The 22,526-nt window shown below is 37.9% G+C and overlaps 1 protein-coding gene across 4 annotated transcripts in view; it reads left to right on the top strand.

Moving 5' to 3' along the window:
• Positions 1 to 18,887, top strand: part of TENT4A (terminal nucleotidyltransferase 4A) — a 57,912-nt gene extending 39,025 nt beyond the window's left edge. The window contains exons 11-12 of one of the 4 annotated variants that reach the window (XM_066559989.1): positions 7,025 to 7,183; positions 16,663 to 18,887. In XM_066559989.1, coding sequence (XP_066416086.1) covers positions 7,025 to 7,183; positions 16,663 to 16,839 — 336 coding nt within the window. In that variant the 3' untranslated portion in view covers positions 16,840 to 18,887. Of the gene's footprint in view, positions 1 to 7,024; positions 7,184 to 16,659 lie in introns of all 4 variants that reach the window. The other 3 variants (XM_066559981.1, XM_066560005.1, XM_066559998.1) reach the window with 3 other exon arrangements.
• The last annotated feature ends 3,639 nt before the right edge of the window (positions 18,888 to 22,526 follow it).

Here is a 22,526-nt window from a genome sequence, read left to right as displayed (position 1 = left end):
GCAGTTCTGATAATGTTACGCCAAATAAAGCTTAAGATTTTATGTGACAGTGGTGTCTGCATATCAGTAGCAGATAAAATGGCTCATAGGAAATTCTTAAAGCCCTTTTCTGTTACCTTATGGATCTATAATGTCATATCCAGTCCATCACAGAAACTCCAAGTTGTCTTAGAAGTTTGTTTCTACCAAATTTCATACACCTTATCTCAGTGTTTCTGGTGATCATGTTGTGTAGGCTTCTGTGATGAGATAATTTCATGAAGACCTCTGAATTCTGCAGTCATGCCAATGTAGTTAAAATTTCAGTGAACAAGGTACCCCTGTAGTCTAGCTTTGGAGAGTACACAATCCTCCCCTCTTTTTAACTTTTTAACATTTACAATAGCTTCTTTCAGATGGTTCTTGAAATTAAGTATAACCCTTTCATCAGAATGTCAGTGCTTGATCTGCCCATGGTTCAGCCCCATCAGCTCGAGAATATGCTGCTGAGCAGAACCTTCAGTGTTCTGTGAATCTGTCTTTTCACTCTATTGAAGTTTTTTCTGTTTGGTACCTTGATTGGATGTTACATTCTGAGACTAATATAAAAATGTGTCTGATAAGAAAAAGACTCATTGTTCTTTCAGTTCTGCTGAATGCATACAAGATCCACACTCATTTTTGGAACTGTTACTTGCTTTACAGTAATGGTGGTTTAGTAGTTGAACTCAACATGCCTGATGAAATTATCAGCCATCTCACCTTCCTTCCTATTAGCCAGGCTAAATGTCAGCTTATTAGCAGGAGCTGTTGTGCTTCCATATTCACAGAGAGGTGATAGAGTGTATGACATATCTTGTCTGGATAAATGTGCTTTTTAAAAGTGGTTAAATTTGCAGGCATGAGGCATGCTTATCTTCAGTAGAGGGACAGACACTTCAGAATATGTAACAGCTCTTCTTGAAGTCTTGTTAAATCCACTGTAATGACAGATCAATTTATAGAGTTGCAGTTAAAATTGTGTGTATAAGGAGTGGGGGCAAAAGGAGGTTGCCTAATAAAATTCTCAGCCTTGAGAGCAGGAGCTACACAGATTTTTCTCTCTTCTTTTTACGTGCCTGTATATTCTTGTGTCCTAACCAAAGTAACTGTTCAAATATGTATGAATAGTTGATCATCTTTGTGTAGAATAATGCAGGTTTTGTCTTAGGCTTCTCCCCTTCCTGAACAAATAGAAGCAAGTTCTTTAAAAAGCCTCTCTTAATGTTTAGCCTTCAGAGAGATGTAAGTGCTGACTTGCAGACAGCTTGTCTTCAAATAAAGCAGTGGGCAACACTGAGTGCAGAGACGCAGACAACCTGGGGTTAACTGGGGAAAAGCATTTAATTGACATTTGATTTGGGGCATTTAAGAGTTTAGGCCCCAAATCCTTAGAAGTGGATAATATTTTTTCTTATACTTGCTATGCAGATTATGAACACTTCGTGTGGATTAGAGGGGAACAGATTTTTCCAGTGTTGCTTTGGGCTATTTTACTCTTTCACTGTATGGCCCCATGTTTGGTTTTGAAGTTTTTAACCTGTATCTCTGACAGTGTGGAGTTTTAGACTGTCTCATGCTTTTCTTCAGTTCCTCTGTATCAGTTCCTTGAGCAGTCTCTTCTCCATATCCACTTGGAGTAAATTTCTACAAAGCTGCAGGAGGCACAGTATTGAATACAAAATTCTAAAGTAATTTTATTTAATAAGTTATTCTAAGCAGCAGAGGATGCAGAGAGAATCTGTAATTCAGCAAGTAAAGTGGGATTTTACTGCTGTGAGGTCAGTGAAGTAAGGAGAGGAGCATGTAATTTTTTAAGAGTCGACTTCAGACTAGTTTCTGGTGCTGAAGTCTAAGCTGTAATTTTGCATATCTAAACATTCCCTCCCATGGAAAAAAAACCCCACAGAGGTACCTAAGCCATTTTAGGATGGAAGAAAACCTAAATTCAGTATTTATAGTCTAGTATGGTGCATGTTCACCTTTCATAAGGAGTCCTGCAATTCAGTGCATAACTTGAAAATTAAATTAAATATTTTTATATTGTTAGCAGTACAGACCAGTTGAAAGCCTGCGAAATAAAAGTATTGGGACAACAAAGGAAGTCTTAAATTATGCACTTTTGGGACCTTTTTTATTTAAGATGGCTTATCTGAAATACAGTGAGTATTGACAGAACATGGAATAAGCTTGCAGTCAGGCCTCTCAGGGTATAATGAGGTGTGGTTGAAGGGCTTGTGTTTAATCTGGTACATGCTAATTAGATAATGTTTTCAGTTGTCTTTCTGTAAAACAAACACTAATGCTTTTGGAGTATGCATATTTTTCAGTTTGCTTCTGTATCCTATATTCTTTCATTTCTCCCCTTCTGTAATCACAATGACCAAGATCTTTTCTTTTTGCAATGAAAGGCAGAAAAATCAACCAATTTCACCTTAATTCAAGACTTACATTATTTATAGGCTGGCCAGTGGAAGTGGAGCAACTATATTGATGCAAATTATCTTGTGACCTTCCATAAAAGTAGAAATTTTGTTTGTCTCCATTCTACTTATTTACACCATAGCTGAAGTTATGGCTCCACCTACCAAGAAAGGAAATGACGCACTGTGGAAGAAACGGGATGAGGGCAGGGGGTGATCATACAGTCACCTTTGGAAGCACGGTGGTTTATCAAGCACAGTTCAGTAGGCTGGAGCTTAAGCTATTCAAATGAGAGCATGCATTGAAGTTCTGCTGTGCATGGCTTCAAACTAGGAAATGTCTGAAGTCCTCTGGTGTTGCTTTATGTTCAAAGGAATGTGGTTTTGCACATTACTAAGCTAATTCAGTAATATGATGTATTTGCTAGCCAAATTTCCTTTCATTAGCTACTCCTGCTTTTCTGTACTGGTGTTCACTTACTCCTGTGGTGAGCTGATTCAGAAAGTGAAACTAGTAAGAAGGTGATTACTGTTTCTGTGGTTCACCTCTGTGAATTAGCACATAATAATGTCAGATGCTAAGACAGGTGTAATGGAGAAAGGCTGGAATGGGAAAAGAGGCAGAAGGAGTAAGACTGGCAGCACTCATCTGTTAAATCACTGTAATTGTAAGCAAGGAGAGGAACACTTGAAAATGTACAGTGTAAAGTGTTAACTATAAACAAGACTTTTCAGTTCTTTGCTTTCAAAGATGGAGCAGAGTTTTTACTTAAATAGTCATTGTTCTCTCACAGCTTCCAGCTCCTGAATGTTGTGGGAAAGAGAAAAAAAAATGTTAGTGGAAGAAATTTTGAGGGTGGAAACAATAAGGATCTTTTTGCCAAGACTTGTAGTTCATTCTTAGAGATGAGGGTGAAAACCCAAACTCATCACACTATCAAGAAACTTGCATTCTATTGTTTTATGTTTTTATTTCTGAGTACTGACTTTAGGATAATTAGACTCCTTTAGCATTGAGCCAAACTTAAACACACTGGGGTCATGAATTAATCTTAGGTGACTTCAGCTCTTAGGAAAGCATACTGTCTTGAAAATGGAAAGCTCTAAAATGGTAGCTGTTGTTAACTGAGAAGTTACCAGGTATCTTAAGCCTTGAGTTACTAATTGGAATTGAAATAAGCTCTTATGGCCAGACCGAGTCAGTAATGAGGTTTTGGCAAGTAAATATTCTCTTGGTCATGGGGTCCTTAGTCTTCTTATAATGGGAGATGCATTTTACAGAAAAGTAAATTATTTTACTTTGTTTTCATCCTGTGTCAAGAAGAGAAGCCTGGATTTAAGTTCTTAATCTTTCATATGACTGCAGTGTTTCACTGTTTCTGTTTAGGCAGAAGTTCATCAGTGTTTCTAGGTATCTTCCATACCTTCCTCCAGCATTAAACTAGAGTCTACAGTAATCAGGGCTGTGAGCAGTAGAACTCTTCCTTCCACATACCAACTTGTTAATCAGGAAGTTGAAACTGGTTAAAGAGCATGTTTTAAAATGGAAACCTCCCAGGAGGATATACCTGCATCTGTTAGTCTTTCTTGGTTTCCAAAAGGATATCTTTAGAAGATATTTTCCTTGCAGGATGAGGTACTGCTATGAGGTGCAGTCTTGTAGCTTTATCCCTATATTATATGCTAAACTCAATTGAGGGATCATACCCCTTTAGTCAACATTTATCTTTTTTAATTTGACCTCTGTAGCCCACACCCTAGGAGTGGTCAGAGCTTTTGTCTTCCAGATGTGTACCTAATGTGTTAAAAGTGTTACCTCCATGTATTTACTTGTAGGTCACCTGAACTTCTGTAACATCTGAAGTTTGCATGTTACACTTAAGAATGTGGTCTAGAAGACCAAGAAACATTTAATCCTTCAGTGTAGGCTGTGCTTATGGAAAATCAGATTTGTTCACATTGGGCTCAATTTTCTGATCCAATTTTAATCTTTCAGTTTAAGAAGGGTAATACTGCTCTTTATGGAAGTGTTTTGATGCTCTTAAAAAATCAAGAGCATCAAAATATCAGTAATATAAGTCAGTCAATATCAACTCCATACCGTAATGCTACTGGCAATCCAGGATTGCCTTAGAAAAAGGATACAATCTGCCTGTATGAGATGTGTTTCAGTAAATAACGCTTGAGGCAGAAAAACATACCTTTTAAAAAATTAAAATAAAGCAACACAAGCTTAGTTTGTGGTGAATTCTGATCTCAATTAAATGTTGTGATGCTCTCTGCCATCTGCTACTCTTTTTCTTTTGAACAACTTTTTGTTGCTTTAAAGCCCCTTAGAAATCTCATTAATGAGAAGTGTCCCATCTGAGTTAGGTATGTGAACCTTCAGGGATCTAATTGTATCTAAGCAGAAGAGAAAAAGAGATCCTTTGAATGGAGACACTAAAATTGTTCTTTGGTCAGGTTTGTGAAGGTTGCATTGCAGATTTGCACATTGATTTGGCTAGACAATAAGATTCCTTTCTCCATCCCACTTGCTAGCTCATTGGTACTTGTGAGCATGCTTAGAACTTGTCTCTTCATTTCCCTCTCTTCTCATTAGCTTTTTAAATAAATTCCATGACCAAAAGTGTCCAAGGAAACTCATCTTTGTGGAGACCTTAGCATGTTCCCACAGTGTTGATAGTGTAGGATTGGACTAAGGAGAAAAATGCCACCTATTCCAGGCATCAACTAAGCTTAATTTTTGGTCAGTGCTACAGCATGTAGTTTCCCTCTATGATGGACATATTTATTAAAGAATAAATATCTGATCTCATAAATAAGAAACTTTCTGCACAGATTGTTTTACAAGCATGATGTGTCTCTAGTGAATTCATGATGCAGTTATCTGCTTCACAGAGGCATACTGTAACTTTTATCACTAGTTGAACTAATAGGAGAGCAGCTCCTTTCTTTCTAGATCTCATTTTTTAGTAAGCACAACTTTATACAGACCAATAAAAGACTGGTTGTTCTAACAAATTGGTTTTATTGAGGACTCTTTCTACCATGAGTATTCAATTCAGCTGAGATGCAAGTTTTGCTTTGTAGTAGCTCATTGCTTAGGCTGCTCAGTATTCACAGTTGTCAGTCTCACTTCTGTAATCTTCTTCCCCAAGAAAAGCTTTTAAACATTCTCTTGTTTCTGTTCTTGAGCAGCCTATTCTCTAACTGAAGAATCTAATTTAGAAAACAAGGCCATTTGAGGGCAAGTAGTAGTGCTGCAGATCTATTTAAAGTTTATGTGATTTAAGTGAAGAGTCTTTGCTTCCAGGCAATTAATCTTTAGAGACAGAGCAATAGAACGCTTCAGTAATTACTTGAACAGTAAAGATCTGTGATGACCTGAGCCAATAATGCCTTTTAATGTGGTAACTTCTAAACTACTAATTGGCCAACCCCCATCTCTTGCTATATTTTGAACCTAACAGCTGGCACTGGAAAAAACGCTAGTGGTTTGGGGTAAAGAATAGGTCTTTCCATTGTTTTTAAGTTGAGAATGCTTTGGAGTTCAGAATGTGGCAAAAACCGGCAGTGAAACATAGGGAAAGCTACTTCTGCCATTATGTTATGGCTTAAAAATTAGTTTTAAAAGAGTTTTTGTGTTCAAAGTTGTTTTAAAAGGCTGTAGCTTGCTTTCCGCATTTCTCAACTTAGAAAATAATTGATCATTTAAGAACTCAGGTAGTTGGATATTTTCAGACTTCAGAATTTCCTGCAAAGCCCTGGATCTGTGCTTGCCTCCTTGCTGTTAGGTGCTCCAGACACACAGTACTTTAGCATCACCAATATGTTTGCTTAGGATGCATCTGAGATTGCAGGTGACCAGGCTGGAAGGAGGAAGAATAGTAATCAGTGATATCAGTTCCATCTTTTCTGTTATCCTGCATTCATCTTGCTTTCCCTGAAGAACTGTCCCTCAGATTTCAGATGGAAAGTGAGGGGAGCAGAACTCCCCAAGAGCAGTAGCATGTGTGACTGGTGTGTATATACTGGTCCTGAGGGGCAGAGCATCAACTTGTTTCTTGGGAGGTGGAGCCCTAACTTTGCTGTTGCTGGGTGGAGTGGGAGAAGACTGTGACAATTACAGTGAGTAACTTTGCCATATAAATCAGTATACTCCAGAACACTGTTCTGAGGACAGAATCTGTCATGACACCTAAAATTCTTGCTCTTCTATCACCCAGAGTGTTACTGTTCTTGTTCTGTTTTTTCCCAGCTTTAGTTCTTATCTCCTAGTTTGAATTTGCTAGAGACATAACTTTGGCTTTAGATTTGTGCTGACTGGAACTGACCTGTGATTGCCATAGACCTGTTGACATTGTCTTCGTTATGGATGTTCAGTTAAAATTTTGCTAGATGTATAAAATAAACGTAGTGCTGGCTTTTATTTTACTTTTTTTTTTTACTATTGAACAAAAATCGTTATGTTTACAGTATTCACTTGAGTTGATATTTGGGTGCATTTTCACGTGCATAGCCTGTATATACTGTACTTTCTGTAAAGTTGCTTTTCTTTTCCCCTTTTTCTCTGCCAAAAGGAATCAGATACACCACCTTGCACAGCTCCTAATGTTTACCAGTTCAGTCTTCAAGCACCGACTCAGCTTATGGCCAGTTTAGCACCCGCATTGCCCCTGCCAAGTGGTAAACCCCAATCTGCGCCTCCGAGAGCCCTGATAGTGGCCGCCAGTAATCAGGTATGAGCCAGCAACTCTGTCACACTGCAGCTGCAGCTCATCTGTGCTGTCAGTCTGAGGATAGCCTTCATAGAGCATGTGCTGAGCTTCATGTGGTCATCAAAGTACTTACCTGCTGTGTCACAGCTGTGGGGAGAGCAAAGGGTGGGAAAGGGTTTGGAGAAGAGGCCCCTGTGCAGCACAGACACCAAGGAGTAAGTTAAAGGAGGAGTGTCAGGTGTCTGACTCCTTAAGTTGTAGTTGAGAATCCTGGTGCCCAGCTGGTGGGGTATTTGTAGATTTTTAGGCTCTTTAATTTCCACCACCATATAGGTGGTGGAGCTGTAAGAGTTTTTTTTTAATTTTAAGGAATAGTACTGACCTTTCTAGGCTTATTTTGTTATCTTGATTTTGAATTATTAGATTTGGTTACACTTGTAATATTCTGTAATACATTTTAAGGGTAGAAAACAGAAGATTAATTATGGACATATGCACAAAGTTTTTTACCAAAAAATAAAATATGTGCATAATTGTGGAACCTGAATGTATTTTGGCTAATGTATCCATTCTGGTACAACCTCAGTGCCTCTTCCTGCAGGAAAACACTCCCTCAGTCTTGATAATTACAGCTATTAGTCAAACATACCTCACATGAGGCTTAATGCAAATTGTGGGTTGTAGGTTGCCTGTGGTAACAAAACAGTGAGCTGGTTTCTTTGAAACTTAGTTTTGGTCAGGTTCTCTTCCTACTTCTCCAAGTCCTTCTATCAGAGTTCTTGGGAATCAAGGGCCAGGAGATTTTCAACTTAATGCCTTTTTTTTTTTTTATTTGATTCAGCATGCACTTCATGGATCTTCACTGGACACTCTCCTATTTGTCCATATCTCTGTTCCTGGGGAGCCCAGACCTAGGCCCAGCACTTCATATGCGACCTCACCTATGCTGAGTAGAGGGGAAATAATCACTTCCCTTGACTTGCCTTTGGTTTTAAGCTTCTAACTGATTACACAGGTTCTTCCCCTCCTTTCTTTCCCTACTGCTCAGTCCCACCTAGGCAATACCAGCTTACCTGCACAGGAAATGTATTAGTGAGAAGCTAATAGAATAATATATTTCTATTATAATGTCTGCAGTTGAGTATTCACTGGCTAGCGAGTACAGTCCAGTCTGAAACTTCAGAAGGTTTTTTAGAATAAAACTGGAGAGTTATTTTAAGTTAAACTTCATCTAAAATGCAAACTTAGTGTAGGTTATTCTTTCCTTAACAGCTCTGCTTTTCTGAAGTACCCTGGAGCTAGCTAGGAGGCATGCAGTTGTTAGTACAAAACAAGTTGGCATTCAGAGTGTTTCCCACAGTTGTGAAGAGAATGTGTTGTGTGAATTTTGGATGTCTGCTAGAATTCGGAATCCTGGAAAACAGCTGCTTTGTAGCACTTTTTCTGGCTTTGTGTTCCTTGGCTGTCCTTTCAAGTGATTGTTAACTGTTCTGTTAGAATTTTATAGTACTTAAATGTTTAAAAGCAGGAATTTTTTTGTGGCTTTGCTTGACAAAGATGTTAATGCCTTTGAGAAGCACATTAAATCAGAAGAATTTCTTGCTACCTGTAGTTTAGAAATGGGATAATAGGCTATTTGCATTGAATTTACCAAAAACTTATATTTTGTGAAGTAGAAGTGGGTTTTTTTGATAAAGTTCATGATTGAATCAGAAGGGGGAAATGAAATCATTTTACCCAGAATACTGTAAGTATCTCCTTTCCACTTCCAACTTTCTGGAGCATGACTGTGCTAGATTAGGCCGGTGGCTTTTCTTTGAGTTGATGAGACTCAGCTAGCTTATAACTCTTAATAGGTGCACTCTACTATCTTAGAGGACTCCTGCCCTGATAGATTTGCACATGATTTCTTAATGCTTTCTTAAAAGCAAATCTTCTTTCCTATTAAAAAATTTTGAAAGGAACTCATTTGTCTGCATGGTGTCTTCAGCTTTTTCCACCTTAGTTCAGCTTGGAAAGCTGTACCTGGGTGTTGAATACAACTCTCAAAAGCAGGAGGTGCCAAGAGCATTTAACTGTATTTTGAACAAATTACTGCCTTCTAGGCAAGTTTGCTGCTGTTAAAGCTTCCTGGTATTTTTATTTTTGAAATATGTTTGGTGTGATTGCCAATTCTGTTTATGTACTGCAAAATTAATTGGAGAATTTCCAGGTAGTTCAGGGACTGATTAAGCTCCTGGCACAGGTCTGTGTGCTTTTCAGGATCATTATCATCCATGATTTTTCCAAGGTAATAATTCTTCTACTCTGCTGACAGCAGTTTGAAATTTTACTTGAAGTTTACGAAGCAGTGCTGCCCATTAGAAATAAGCGGAGAAACAGATGCTGAGACGCATGTCCAGATTAGTAGAGGGGGCAGAAATTGCTTGGTAACTTCCCAAGGAGAGGAAGGGACTACATTCCCTGTTGCTGCTTTGAGATAAGTTTAATTCATGCTGGATTACTGTTCACTAGGTTACCAAAATGAAGAGAGAAGAAGTTTCCTTTTTCTTAGGTCAGAAGAACTCTTTCATTTAACTTTTAAGATGCTTTCTTTTTCCCCCCCCAAAGGGTTATGTTTTGATTCCAAAGTATCTAAAACCAGCAAGCACCAGTCCCTCTGCTGCACTGGCTGGCTTTTAGTGTGTCTGAGGAAGTCTCCAGTAAAGATGAGTGGTGTCTGATTGGGAATATGTTTGTTGCTATAGAGACAACTAGGAAGTGAAACCTTAATGTCAGCGCTGAAATACCACAGTCAAAACCTGTAAAGGGACTTGCAGGAGTAGATTTTTTTTTTCAGATTCTTTTGAGTTTGGCCAAATAAGGTAGAACATTTAAACTTAGAAAAACTGCCTTTTTTTTATTGTATTATAGGCACTTCTGTGGTTAGCATACTTTGTTTCAGAGTTTGCTTTTATCCAGAGCAGTTGTTAATGGTGTTGCTTTGTGTCACTAGTATTGCTGATACTGCTTCTGTCTCTGAGATGATTGCTGGAAGGTTAGCAGCATTGCAACTAAATTGGTCAGGGACTCGAGTCAAATTTTCTTTTAGATGAGTACAAACAGTAAAGTGTAGCTCAACTTGGATGAAGGATAAGTTTGTGAAGACATTTTAGTTCATGCCAATGCAGAAGTATGCTGAATTCCCTTTGTGTATTGAGATACTTCCTTGTTCTCAGTATGTCAAATTCAATTCAGAAATGACCTCATTTGTTCAATGGCATTTTTAAGCTGTTTAGGTACTGAAGGCTTCTTCATTCAACCAGATGACATTTTTGTGTTTTTTTGTTTTTTTTTTTTTTTTTTTTTAATTGAGAATGCTCTCATTTAGGGTGGAGTAATTTTTTTAGTGTCCATGTGTTTTCATAGGACGTAGGCTATGGTTGTCTACTTTGGAAACATCATAGGAAGTAGGCTATGGTTGTCTACTTTGGAAACAGTTTTGATTCTAAATGACAGACTCCTACCTTCTGTGTGTGACAGAACATTGTTTGGTTTTTAACACATGCAGAACTTAGGGGAAGATGATGTTTTATTTCCTTTTCTAAGGAAAGAAGAGAAGGAAAAACTGAATCTGAGTTTCAGAGGTTGTTCAGCTGAAAACACGAAAGACTGTCTGTGTAAATACAGAATTTTCCGTCTAGGTTGCCCTGTATTTACACAGACAGTCTTTATGTGGTGTTATCCTTCCATGTATGGAATCTGACTTAGCCTGACCAGACCCTGGCTAACCTCATGTGGCTGCTTACAACAGAATGTTGGATTAAGTGGTCTCCAGAGGGCTCCTTATAAACATCTAGTCTAGATGTTTAAAGGACTGTATGAAATCCTCTGGCCACATTTTTGGTTGCTTCCTGAGTTGCAGGGAAGTCTTACCTAGTAGTTTCTTAGAAACATAAAAAAACCCACCATAAATAAAATACTTATGGAAATGCAGAAGTCATACCTTCCTTTTGTTAACATAGTACTGCTTTATCTTCTAGTGTCATTGTAGTCAGCTTTTTGCTCACAAACTGAGATTGATTTGAATAATCACATATGTATTTCCTCTGCAGACTTTTTCACATGTATTGGTATCACCGTATCATTTGGAAAGGGTTTTTCTTACTGTAGTAATAGTTTTTCTGTTCCAAATCAAAAGTGAGAATTCTCAGTGAGGTAAGATTTCTCTTTAAGGTCTGAAACTGTCAGCTTTGTGCTAAAAAAGCTATTATCTCTTGTTCTCTGTAGTGACAAGTATGCAGATACACTTCATGGCCCATGTCACAACAGCAGCAAAGTTGCAGTATGAGTTCTCTCTTCTGGTAGTGTTGTTTTGACTCTTGCCCCTCAGTTTTGAAACTTGAGTACTGACAAGATCAAAAAGGGTGTTTATTTCGTGTGTCATCCTGCTCTCTTTACCATAACATAGTTCAGTATTTGTGGCGATGCTGACGGTGCTACCTGCTGTCAGTCCTTCATTTTGGGGACTAGGCCCTCTGCTCTCTCAAATACTAATTTATCTTGGAGCTGCTCATACTCATACTGCCTAACATGTTGTGAAAGGTGAAGAGAACCTTGAACTTTGTGCAGTAGCTCTGCCAATAATCTATAATGAAGTGAAATAAGATATAAAATATTGAAATAATTGCTCTCTTGAAGCTTTTATTTTTCCAAGTTCTTTTGTGCTGGAAGGTGAGAAACATATAAAATCTTTCTTGCTTTTGAGCTCTTTTTTCCCATGTTGATTTTCCTTTTCTTTGCTGTTCTTATGGTTGGGTCCATAAATTTCCCCTTTTAGTAACAGCAGAAAAGAATTTGGGCTCATTTTATAAAATCTATTCAGGACTCAAGATCTTATTGGTTGTAGCTGAAAGTGACCTGTAGGTCCCAAACAGAGAAGTGTCTTTGTTTGCTGTGCTTTGAGCCTTATTTCCTTAGATAGCCAGTACTGAACAACTTTTGGAATAACTTACTTTGGTTTGTCTCTACTTCAGCTTAGAATTCTAAACCACATACAAATCTTACCAGGTTAAGAGTACCCCCAGGTAGCACATGCAAATATCTTGCAGAATCCTATTAACTAATCTAAAATAATGAGGCTAGGTTGCCTAATAATTGACTTATTGCTTATGTAGTTGTGGCTAAAATGTTGGTTAGGTCATTGTCCATTATTTCTCTGCAAAACACTAGATTATTTCATACTATTTATGAAATAGATTATTTCATAAAGAAGAAGTTAAATTTTTTAGTGTATTTACAGATTATATGATCAGAAAGTCAGTAAGTGAGTGCTACAAGCCTAAAATAGAGAATTTGGAAATAGTTTGCAAACTTTGTGAAATATTTTGAGAATGCATAATATGTTATTTAAAGTTTACATAAAGTGTTAATGGTGCATTAAGGTAGCACTGAATACTTCTCTGGTATTTCACATTAAATGATTTTGAGGTGTAGGAGTTTGATTACAAGTCTGATCTGCTGCAGACTAGATTCAGTCATGGCATTTAATCCTCTTAACAACAAAATATTAAATATGTGATCTTTCAAAATGTCTTATGCCTTTTCTAAGCTTTTCCTTTACCTCTGTAAGTACTTACCAATCATTTTGGAGCACTGTAGTGCTGTATAATATATTTTTAAGTTGAGCACAGATACTTTATTACCAACATTTTTTCTGTCTTTCTTTTCTCCTTACTTTAGAAATTCTATCAGGCAAAAAAAGAAACCTAACAAAAGACCAAAACAATTCAGAAGCCTGTTTATGTTTAGATTTCAGCTCTGTTATGTTACTTGTGTTATTTCAAATTGTAGGGGATTGATTTTTGGCTAAACATTTTCTTTTTGAATAATGGCAGTCTTTAAATGTCAGCAGTTTTGTACAGTAAATTTGCCAGTATTTAAGAATAGAAATTTGGTTTCCTTAGCAAATAATTAGTTGGAATCTCTATTGCAACCAGATTTGTTTTCTTGAGTTTTTTTCTGGGGCTTTTAATTTTTTTTAAATTTTCCTCTGTGGTTATGTTTGTTTGGTTTTTTTGGTTGTTGTTTTGTTTCGTTGTTGTTGTTGTTTTTGTTAGATTCTGGGGGGGTTTGTTTCTTTGTTTGTTTTTTTTCTTCTAGAAGCTTTTTTAACCTGGTATGTGATGAAGAATTCCACCTTACCCCCACCCCCACCTCTGGCTTAAATGTGAATTCTTTAGTTTACCCTCCAGATGTAACAGATTATTCAACACAGCTAAAAACCAAACCCATACTGTCTGTTCTATTTGTTGAATCAATAGCCTTAAGATGGGAGAGCTTGTTCTATCTAGAGAAATAGATCCAAAGAAGTTGAAATTTCTAAATAGAAGATTTCTGTCATATCACAGAGGAAGGGCTTTCTTTTTGGATTATCTGATCTCTCTAGACATCATTTGCTGCAGATATCATCTCTCAGTGATTGTGAGTCCTGAGCATGGGCACATCCAGAAGTTTGTGCACAGGAGAAAAGGTGTTTGATGCAGCCTTTTGAGATTTCCAAAAACATGAAGTAAAGTTCTTTTATCAAAGGTCTGGAAGGAAGCTAAGTGAATGATATGTGTCCCATTTTAAACAATTAACTAATTGGAAAATGAGGAACAATTTTTCTAAAAGATAAAGTTTACCAGGAAAGCCTTGCAGAAGTTTGTGCTGCCTAATATCTAAAAGGCAGTGGATGAAGCCTGGTGAAGTTTGCTGATGGTGTGAAGCACCTTAAGGGCTACTTGAGAAAGGATGCAGAAGGACATTTCAAGGTGATGCATCAGGAGGGAGAGAAATAATTTAAACTTTGTAGAGAGTGGTAGGCCCTGAGCAGACAGTTTCTTGTAAAGATGACATCTTGCAGAGCACCAGCAGTGAGTATGATTTTGCCATATCTTTCCTCATCAGAGGGAAGTCAAAACACAAATGGAAGGAGAATAGGGAAAGATATCAATAGTGATCAAACACATGAAATTGCTTCTGTGTGAAGAAAGAATGATTGTTTAACCTCAACAAGATGAGGCATATGATCTAGGTCTGTGTGGTCATCAGCTGTATATGAAAAAGTTAGAGAACAGAATGACAAGAAATTTCTTACTCCAAGAACTGACACATCATCCCATAGTAGGCCAAATTAAATGTGATGCTCATTTAAGCTGTGAAATGCCATAGCACAGGATGCAGGATGCTAAAAGCTGATGGTGTAAAAAAAAAAGTGAACAAAATGTAGTTGAGAACTGGTAAAGATAAAGGTATCATCTCTTACTGAAGTGGTCCCTGAGTCAACTTCCTTAAGCACCTCTCTCAGCTGATGAGTCCTAAGACTGATGGATTCAGATCCTGCTCCAGTAGATTGACAGTGTTTATCTTGATGGCCTAAAAACAATGCAGAATGCGTCATCACAAGCTCGAGTTCACATTCTGGCCTAGGTTATTAATCATTCTTTGAAGGTTTGTTTACCTTTTGAGCAAACAAGGGGTATGACATCTTTTAGGATACAGGTGGATGCACTTGTCATGCTTGCTGTGCTGCTTGTCTGATCTTGGGGTCACCTGCCATCCTGCTCCCAGTAGGAGTATATCAGTGAGTATATCTTCCTCAATATCAGTGAGGATTCACCAAGGTTTTTTTGGTGAATCTTTACTGATACGGAGGAAGAAATTCGCAGATTTTTCACATTTTCAGCTGAAGGGAATAGATTGGCTTCCTGGAAGTTTGTATGATCCTTGATCAGTTTTGTTCTGCTTGTTCAGTAGCAATACTAAAGTTTTCCTCTGTCTTTCTTCAGCACATAGTTGAGGGTCACTTTGATGACTGGCTACTCTTAGTACTTTACGATTACGGGGTAATTTTTAGTGTTTTGATGTCATTTCAAGTAAATGTGTGTATATAATTGAGTCAGAGCTATACTTACTGAACTAGAAAACTTTGCACAAGGATGTGACATGGTGTGTTTGCTTGAAGGACGACTTGCCCAAAATAGAAAACATTCTAATTTTTTATAGGTTCATGTTGTTTACTTGCTAAAATATCTACTAGAAGCTATTTATGAAACATGTATCAATAAGTTATGTTTGGGAAGTAGTATCTCTTAAATATGGAAAATTCTCTGCTTGAGTTTCGTTTTTCTGTTTGTCCTTGACTTATTTTGCCACTGGTAGTCTGAGAACAACACTTGGTGTTTAGAAGTTGCATGGTGAAGGTTGATCAGGTTGCTGTAGGACACGGTATAAATCAAAAATCATTTTAAGGTTATTTTGCCACCCTGCAGTTAACTGTCGTTGTTCCTCAACTCTGGTCTTCATCAGTTTGTCTTTCTGGATGCTCAGTGTCTCCTGTAGTAACAGTTTGACAGTAAAATGTTGCTTATGGAATTATGCTTTCAATAACTCTTTTTGTTTTGTGCACACAATTGTGGCTTGGTGTTCTTGTTTCTTTTGACTTCACACTCGTTGGGAAATACCAAATATGAAATACCTGCTGCTACTTCAGTGTTCTAAGCAATTGTCCCAAATGTTAGCTCTGTGTTCCTGTGCAATCCCTTAAGATTAGAATTAGCTCTTGTTACAGGCAGTCAGTTGTCTGCTGAGTTATTGCTGTCAGACAATAACAATAAAAACTCAGGAAAGGTTGCTTGCATTGGCGTTACCAGTATTTAGGAAGTCTTTCTGTTTCATCTTCTGAAACTCTTGTACCTAATTTAAGTACGTACACATTAAGCCAACTTCCTTATTGTGTACCATTAAGTGATAGAGATGCTTGTGGTACCTTATGGTGGGGTAGGTTTACTCAGGCTGCTACTAAACCTTCTGGGCAGTTTTTGTTTCAATTTATTGGAGATCCCCCCAAAAAAGTGTTCTGCTATATTTCTGATCACATAATTGTTTTGCCTTGGTCTGCATATGAGGTACAGTCTAGGAACTGTGTAAGCTGATGATCAGATGAGTAGGATTCACAAGCTCCTCACAAACAATAGTTTAGTTTGCCTGTAACTGACTTGAGGTTATGGGGAAAGTTGACTTGTACTCCCCATGCATCAGCTTGTGTGATCATGCCCTGACATTTCTTCATGATGTTTCTGAAGAAATGAAGTATCTCATCTGGTCATGCTCTTGCTGAGATACTCCAAAATATACCCATCTGTCACAGTTAGTATTTAATGTGGAAGTTCTCTCATGGTTTTATAAGGGAGTTGTACAGTGAGTATATTTCATACCGAGATTCCAAGGGTGTTAAGGATGCTTTGAAATCTACACCATTTCATTTGCAGGACATTTTCTTCAGAAAACACTTAGTAAGCTGTTAGTGCCTTGGGACTTGCACAGCTACAAATAAACAAGCATGAAAAGACCCGTTGCTTCAAGCAGTGTTTTGTGGAAGTGACTTATATGTTGAGGAAATACAACTGGTGATATATGTTTTGTTTGCTGTTTTTATGCCTAAATAAATGCTTATCTTATTTTATTTTTTTTAGCAGCACAGTGGAATGAAGTTTTCCATGAAAGGAACTCATAGCCAAGGCAACAGCTACAGCCCTGTGAGCAGTGGAGGCATGAGGCAACCGGTTGGTAACCGTGGACACCACCAGTACAATCGTAACATATGGAGAAGGAAAAAACACAGAGACAGCTTGCCTATTAGTCTGAGCAGATAATGGCAGATGCCAAAATGACCTTCCCTGTTCAGACAGACTGAGTGAGTGCCACTCCACTTGAGGGATGGAGACCAGCGTCCAGCACATCGTTTTGTTGGTGTTGCCAAATATCTGCAGCTGACTTCTTTGCATGTTTCTTTGTGTGGTGGTTCAGTCCATCTTCAAGAAGTAGTTGTGCTTATCTGTGAAGCCTTATTCAATGTGGAAGTTTGTTTTCTGCCTTCCCACAATGGTTCATTCAGTGCCGAAGCAGCTCTGACAATAGAACTGCAAGGACATTTACAAATGCTGTAGCTTTTTTGCTGTGGCTATATCTGTTCCTTTTCTTTTATTTTAGAAGTGAAGGAAACTTCAGCCCCTTGGAATTATTTTTTTTTTTCTTCTTTGCAGCAAATCAAGTTGAGAAATCATAAAAGTGAATTTGCTGCTCTCCTGGTTTTTTTTTTTTTTTCAAAGCTCAATTTTTTTTCTCTGTAAATATTGGAAGTATGATTTGTGCAATAACTTGGAATTTTTAATTTAATTTCATATTATCACATAAGTTATATTTAAGGGGAAGAGGTTTTTTAATTTACAGATCCTTTCCCAGGTTGCATTATCTAAGTTGGGGTCATAGTTTTGGCAGGTTGTCTGAACAGTGTTATAAACATGACATTTGGTAATATTTGAGGCTTCTTGATTCACAATGAAAGTGCGATTTGGCTTACAGTTTTAAGAATTTACTAAGCTCCAAAGCATTTTGACCCTGTGTTTTTTAGCTCATTGTCTGGCCTCTATCAATCGTCTTGCTCTGACCAATGAGTTTTAATTTTCTTTAACTAGACAACAAATCGAACGTTTGTAGTACCAGAAGTAAAACTTTTGAGAGGAATGGGAAAAAGGTTGGTTCGAGTCCTGATATGAAATTAAAAAGCTGTGAACTACATGCTTTGATGCATTTTAGTAATGTAACCTGTTAACGTTTGGGTTGAAAGAACACTATTAAACAGAGGTACCCGGCTTAAGGAATGTGGAGAAAGGAAATATGTTGATTCCATTGAGGAATCTGTATAGTAGTATGCATTAGTTCTGTTAAGAGCAAATATATAAAAAGTACTTCAGCTGCTCTAAGCATTACAAGAAGTATCTTTTAATGTGTTGCAGGAGTGCACAGCCCAGTGTTGTACACAGTATGAGTGGCTGGCACTTAATTTACAGATGCATACAGGTATACTATGCAAGTGTGTATTGCCATGACAAACACTGTCTTTAACTTTTTGAAAAATGTACATCCTGCCTAACCCTGAGTTTTTAAAGCACCACAGTTGTCCTGGGAGTAGGTCACATCTCATGCCCTCTGACTTCCCTTTTTTTAAGTGAGAGTTCTTAAGCTATACAGAAAACTACTGGTGAGTTATATAAGTCCACTAGCAGAGAAAGCTAAAGAATACTGTTAACAGGACATCTATACTGTGTACAGATATAGAAGGTTTTAAAACTGGTATCTGAATATTGAAATGAGGTGTCAAGCATGAAGCTTTTTAATATGCTGTATGCCTTTGAAGCAGAAGTAGTTCACGTTATTACTGAATCTGTCAAACACAACAGGTCCTTGAGGGGAGAGAGGGCAACATTCCAAACTAGAGTAGTGCATATCTGTTTGCAGAAAGTTTGTCTTAATGCTCCAGACTCATCACAATAACAAAGTTCTAAAAATTGTGAGCTGATTCATAAATAATATCTAAGGGCTGTTACATGAGCCTGTACTGCTTAGTCTTCACACACTAGCAATATTGAGCATAACTACATTAAAGAGCCTTCAGAGGCTTTAATTGGTGTCTTATACTAGTGTCCATTTTAAAGCAAAACTCATTTGAAAAGTGGTATCATGTAACACTTCAGTCATGGTGAACCAAATGAATTGGCCTGGCTATCACTGTGGTTATGTGCTACAGGTTTAAAAAATGTTTAAATTTTTTGTGTGGACAACTATGTGGAAGCTAAAATTGACATATTTTTATGTAAAGTTTTCTATTCTTTGATTTTTAATAAACTTTGGAGACCAGTCACTCTTCTGTACTTTTTTTATGGGATACTTAATGGATGAAGTGACACTCGACCTTGTCCCATTCTTTGATGTACACTTTGAACATCTGCTTTAAATTGTTCATGCTGAGCACCTTCAGAATGAACTTGGAAGGTGGATGGGTGCCCTCAAGTGATGGTGATGTTTTTCTGAAGGGAGTAATGAGCATGCATGTTTCTTTTGTACTTACGGATTTGATCCTTCGATAATGAGAAAGCAGAGGAGCTGGAGGCAGTGCCTGCAGTATTCTCAAGAGGAGATCAACTGACTAGTTCTTTGGGATGCCATAACTTTTAATTAACTTTTTTTTTCCTAGTAGTTTTTAAATTACTGTAGTTTTTAAATTCCTTTCAAATTCTTAATCTAGGTTTCAGCCTCCTCAGAGATTGGATGTATATATATATCTGTGAATACTGAGAAAGGGAACTGAAGTGTTTTTAATAGACAGCAATGCAGGGCTAGGGATTGGCAATCAGGGAGGATACTTGGTCAATCTTAATGAGTATCTGCTGGAGAGAAGCAGAGAAGTAGTGGGAAGGGAAAATAATAACTACTCAGTTGTAGCTTGGATAATAACAATTATTTTTTTTTGTCAGTCAGTTAACCAGTGGGACATAGCTGACAGAGGGATATATAATCTCTGCAGACACAAAGATTAAGTGCAGCAACATTGGTTTTGTAACTTCCTAGACTCCAGCTTTTTCTTCCTTCTGTCCCAGATGCTGATTTAGCTTTATTCCTCCTATGGATTCTGCTCAACTGTCTATCCTTGTTAGTAGACTGCATTAGGGTTCTCCCTTGAACCCCTGTTCTGTGATTAAAAATGAGAAATCCCCTTGATCCCAGTCACCTAGTGACTATTTTGTACAGTGTTCATAGGCAAAACTAGTCATGGGCTTGAAAAGTGGAAGGAAGAGGCTGCAAATTGAATAGAGGGATGGGACCCACAGAGTCCATCACAGAAAGAGCTCACTTGTGATCTACTCCTATTTACAAGAGATATCAGTGCTGGTGTTGCGTTGGTTTTCCTCTGTAACTCCATCCCTGTGTGCTGAGGCAGGGTAAGAAGACAGAAATGTGACAGCTGGTACCATGCTCCTGGTTCAGCACTGTTTCTTTCCATGAGAGCAGCCTCTTGAGAATGGGCATAGCAATAGTTAGAGTAGCACTAGAAAACAGCATGCCTTGAAGCAATGTGAGCTCTTCCTCATTTGTGGGTAAAAAGAAAAGCCTGAATTGCGAGCTAACAGGGAACTGATCACTTGGTGTATACTGTGGGGAAGTAAATCTGTCAGCTTCTGTGCTCTCAAAGACAGGAAGCTGCCTACTTGCTGACTGCTGCCAGTACAGTTTGGCTATAAATTTAGTAATACCTGGACTAAAGCAAAGTTATGACCTTTTAATTCTTCAATTAAAAGACATGTCGGAGCTATTGATTGGGTGGCTGCTCTTATGCACTTAGACCATTTCAATTGGGGCTTGAAGTGTGGAAAGCAGATGTACCAAAAAAGGAGGATTTTGGAAGTAGCCTTAGAAGCCTGAAAAGAAGTATCTTGGATAACAAAAAAATGTGTGAAGAAAAATATCAGAGGATGCCTCAGAACCTTAACTGATAGTGCCTGTTTAAAGCTCTGCTCACAATTCTCAGTGTTGTGCTACTGCAAAAGTTTTGGCTTAGAGCTGCCTATGGCACAGTAGCCTTTTTGGTTTCAAATCAATTATGGATTCTCAAAAAAGTATTTGCTTCATTCATAATATTTTCTATTGACAGATTGTTGCCTGAGTATAAAAAGAAATTATGACTGGCCCATGTGCAGCACATACTGACAATATGCATATCTGTGTGTGTGAGGTCAGGAAAGACAAACGGCATCTCATCCAACACCAACTATTTTTACCCTTATCCACCAAAATGTGACATGTTCTTCTGATGTGAATTCTTAGGAAGCAGCAAGCTGCTTCCTGCTTCAGTAATTTAGGAGAGTTGAACAGTAGGTAGATTTATGGATTTACTAAAACATGGCTTCCAGATAAATGCTTCACTCATTCATATTCAGACCTAAACCAAACAGGATTTAGGAGCTCCTATTACAGGATTTTGTATGTGACAGAATGAAAGTGATATTTAAACTGGAAGTCCATAACCTCTGTGCTAGAGTTGCCACTTTTTATTAGTGAAAAATTTGGCACTGATCCTCAATGGATGTTCTGTTGAGAAAAATCTTTGTAAGAAAATTCCTTGCTTCCTGCTCTTCCTGTCCAGAAGAGAAAAGCTGAATCTTCAGATGGGCTACATCCACTCCTTCAGGATTGCCATTGGACACATCTGGCTAATTTCAGGAGCCAAAATGAGTAGATGCAATCTCACCCTTGTTAAGATTTGCATGTCCAGGTTGTAAAAGTCACTTGGGTACCCCTTACTGTGTAATTGTGGGTGAGATCAACAAATCATCTCTGTTCTCTTGGGGAGATTTCTTAGGAGACTTAAGGACAGAAAACAAGATAATTTAATCAGTCATTCATACATGTGGATGCAGTCTTCTGTAGAGTAGCAGAGCACTGTTGAGGTTCCCAGCTGCAAGTGCAGGATTTGTTCTGTCCTCACAAGGGCCCTGGAGGGGGAAGCAAGGCAGCCCAGCAGATGTGTTTGCCCCTCAGATTAGGGGGTAACAGAGCAGGTCTGTGCAAGAGTGTTCTGATCTGTTCCTTACACAGCAGTTGAAAAATTATTTGCTGTTTTCCTCTGTTAAAAAGGGATTGTCAGGGAATGGAAGGTTATGGGAAATGTGCTGTGTGGGTGTGAGCTTTAGGAATTATGAGTGGCTAGGCACTGGGATACAAGTGCTCTAGTCTGGTAGTAAGATTTCTGTCCTTTGAAGTTGTAAAAACCTGGCTGGGTGAGGCCCAGGTAAACCATTCTAATTTCAGTCAGTCCTGCTGCACCACTTTACCTCTGTAGAGTTTTAAAAAAATCAAATTTTTTTTTTTAATTTTACTTTCTCTCTGCTGGGTTTATGAAGTTTTTTTATTGGGGACATAGGTTGGTATTGTTTGGGTTTTTGCTTTGTCCTGCACTTGTGAAAATATATCTGCAAATTCTAGGACCAATACACTGAAACAGGTAAAAACCTAGTGGTTTCTGAAGCTGATAATCCCTGGAAATGAATAGTCCCCTGTCATAAGTTATTGACCAAGAAATATTATTTTTTTGTATCTTCTCTGTATGATGATGATTACTACTGTTAATAATTTTTTCTTTTCTGAGTTCAGTCAACTTGCATTTGCAATGGTAACACAATGCTGGTGTGTAGGAGTAGTAGTTTGTGTAGGATATCAGCAAAATACTCCAAATTGCCAAGTCCTCCACCTTTTTTTCCAGGGAATTGCATGGATTCATCATGGAAACTTCTGAAAATTAAAATTTTTTTGTTTGTCTTTATTCTGCAATTCAGGAGTACGTAGATTACTTGCACTCCCCGAAAAATTGTAAAACAGTACTGATGGAGCTGAAAGCATCATGAAAAGGCTTTTTTTAAGATTGGAAGCTACTATTAGCCTAAGTTTTACCTAAATAACTAAAGGTTGTATCTGACTAGATCGGAGTTGTTCCTTACAATGCACC

Source organism: Molothrus aeneus, chromosome 1 (genome assembly GCF_037042795.1).
Source record: "Molothrus aeneus isolate 106 chromosome 1, BPBGC_Maene_1.0, whole genome shotgun sequence".
Taxonomy (NCBI): Eukaryota; Metazoa; Chordata; class Aves; order Passeriformes; family Icteridae; genus Molothrus; species Molothrus aeneus.
Note: the sequence above shows the minus strand (reverse complement) of the source record. Positions and strands in the feature narration are given on the sequence as shown.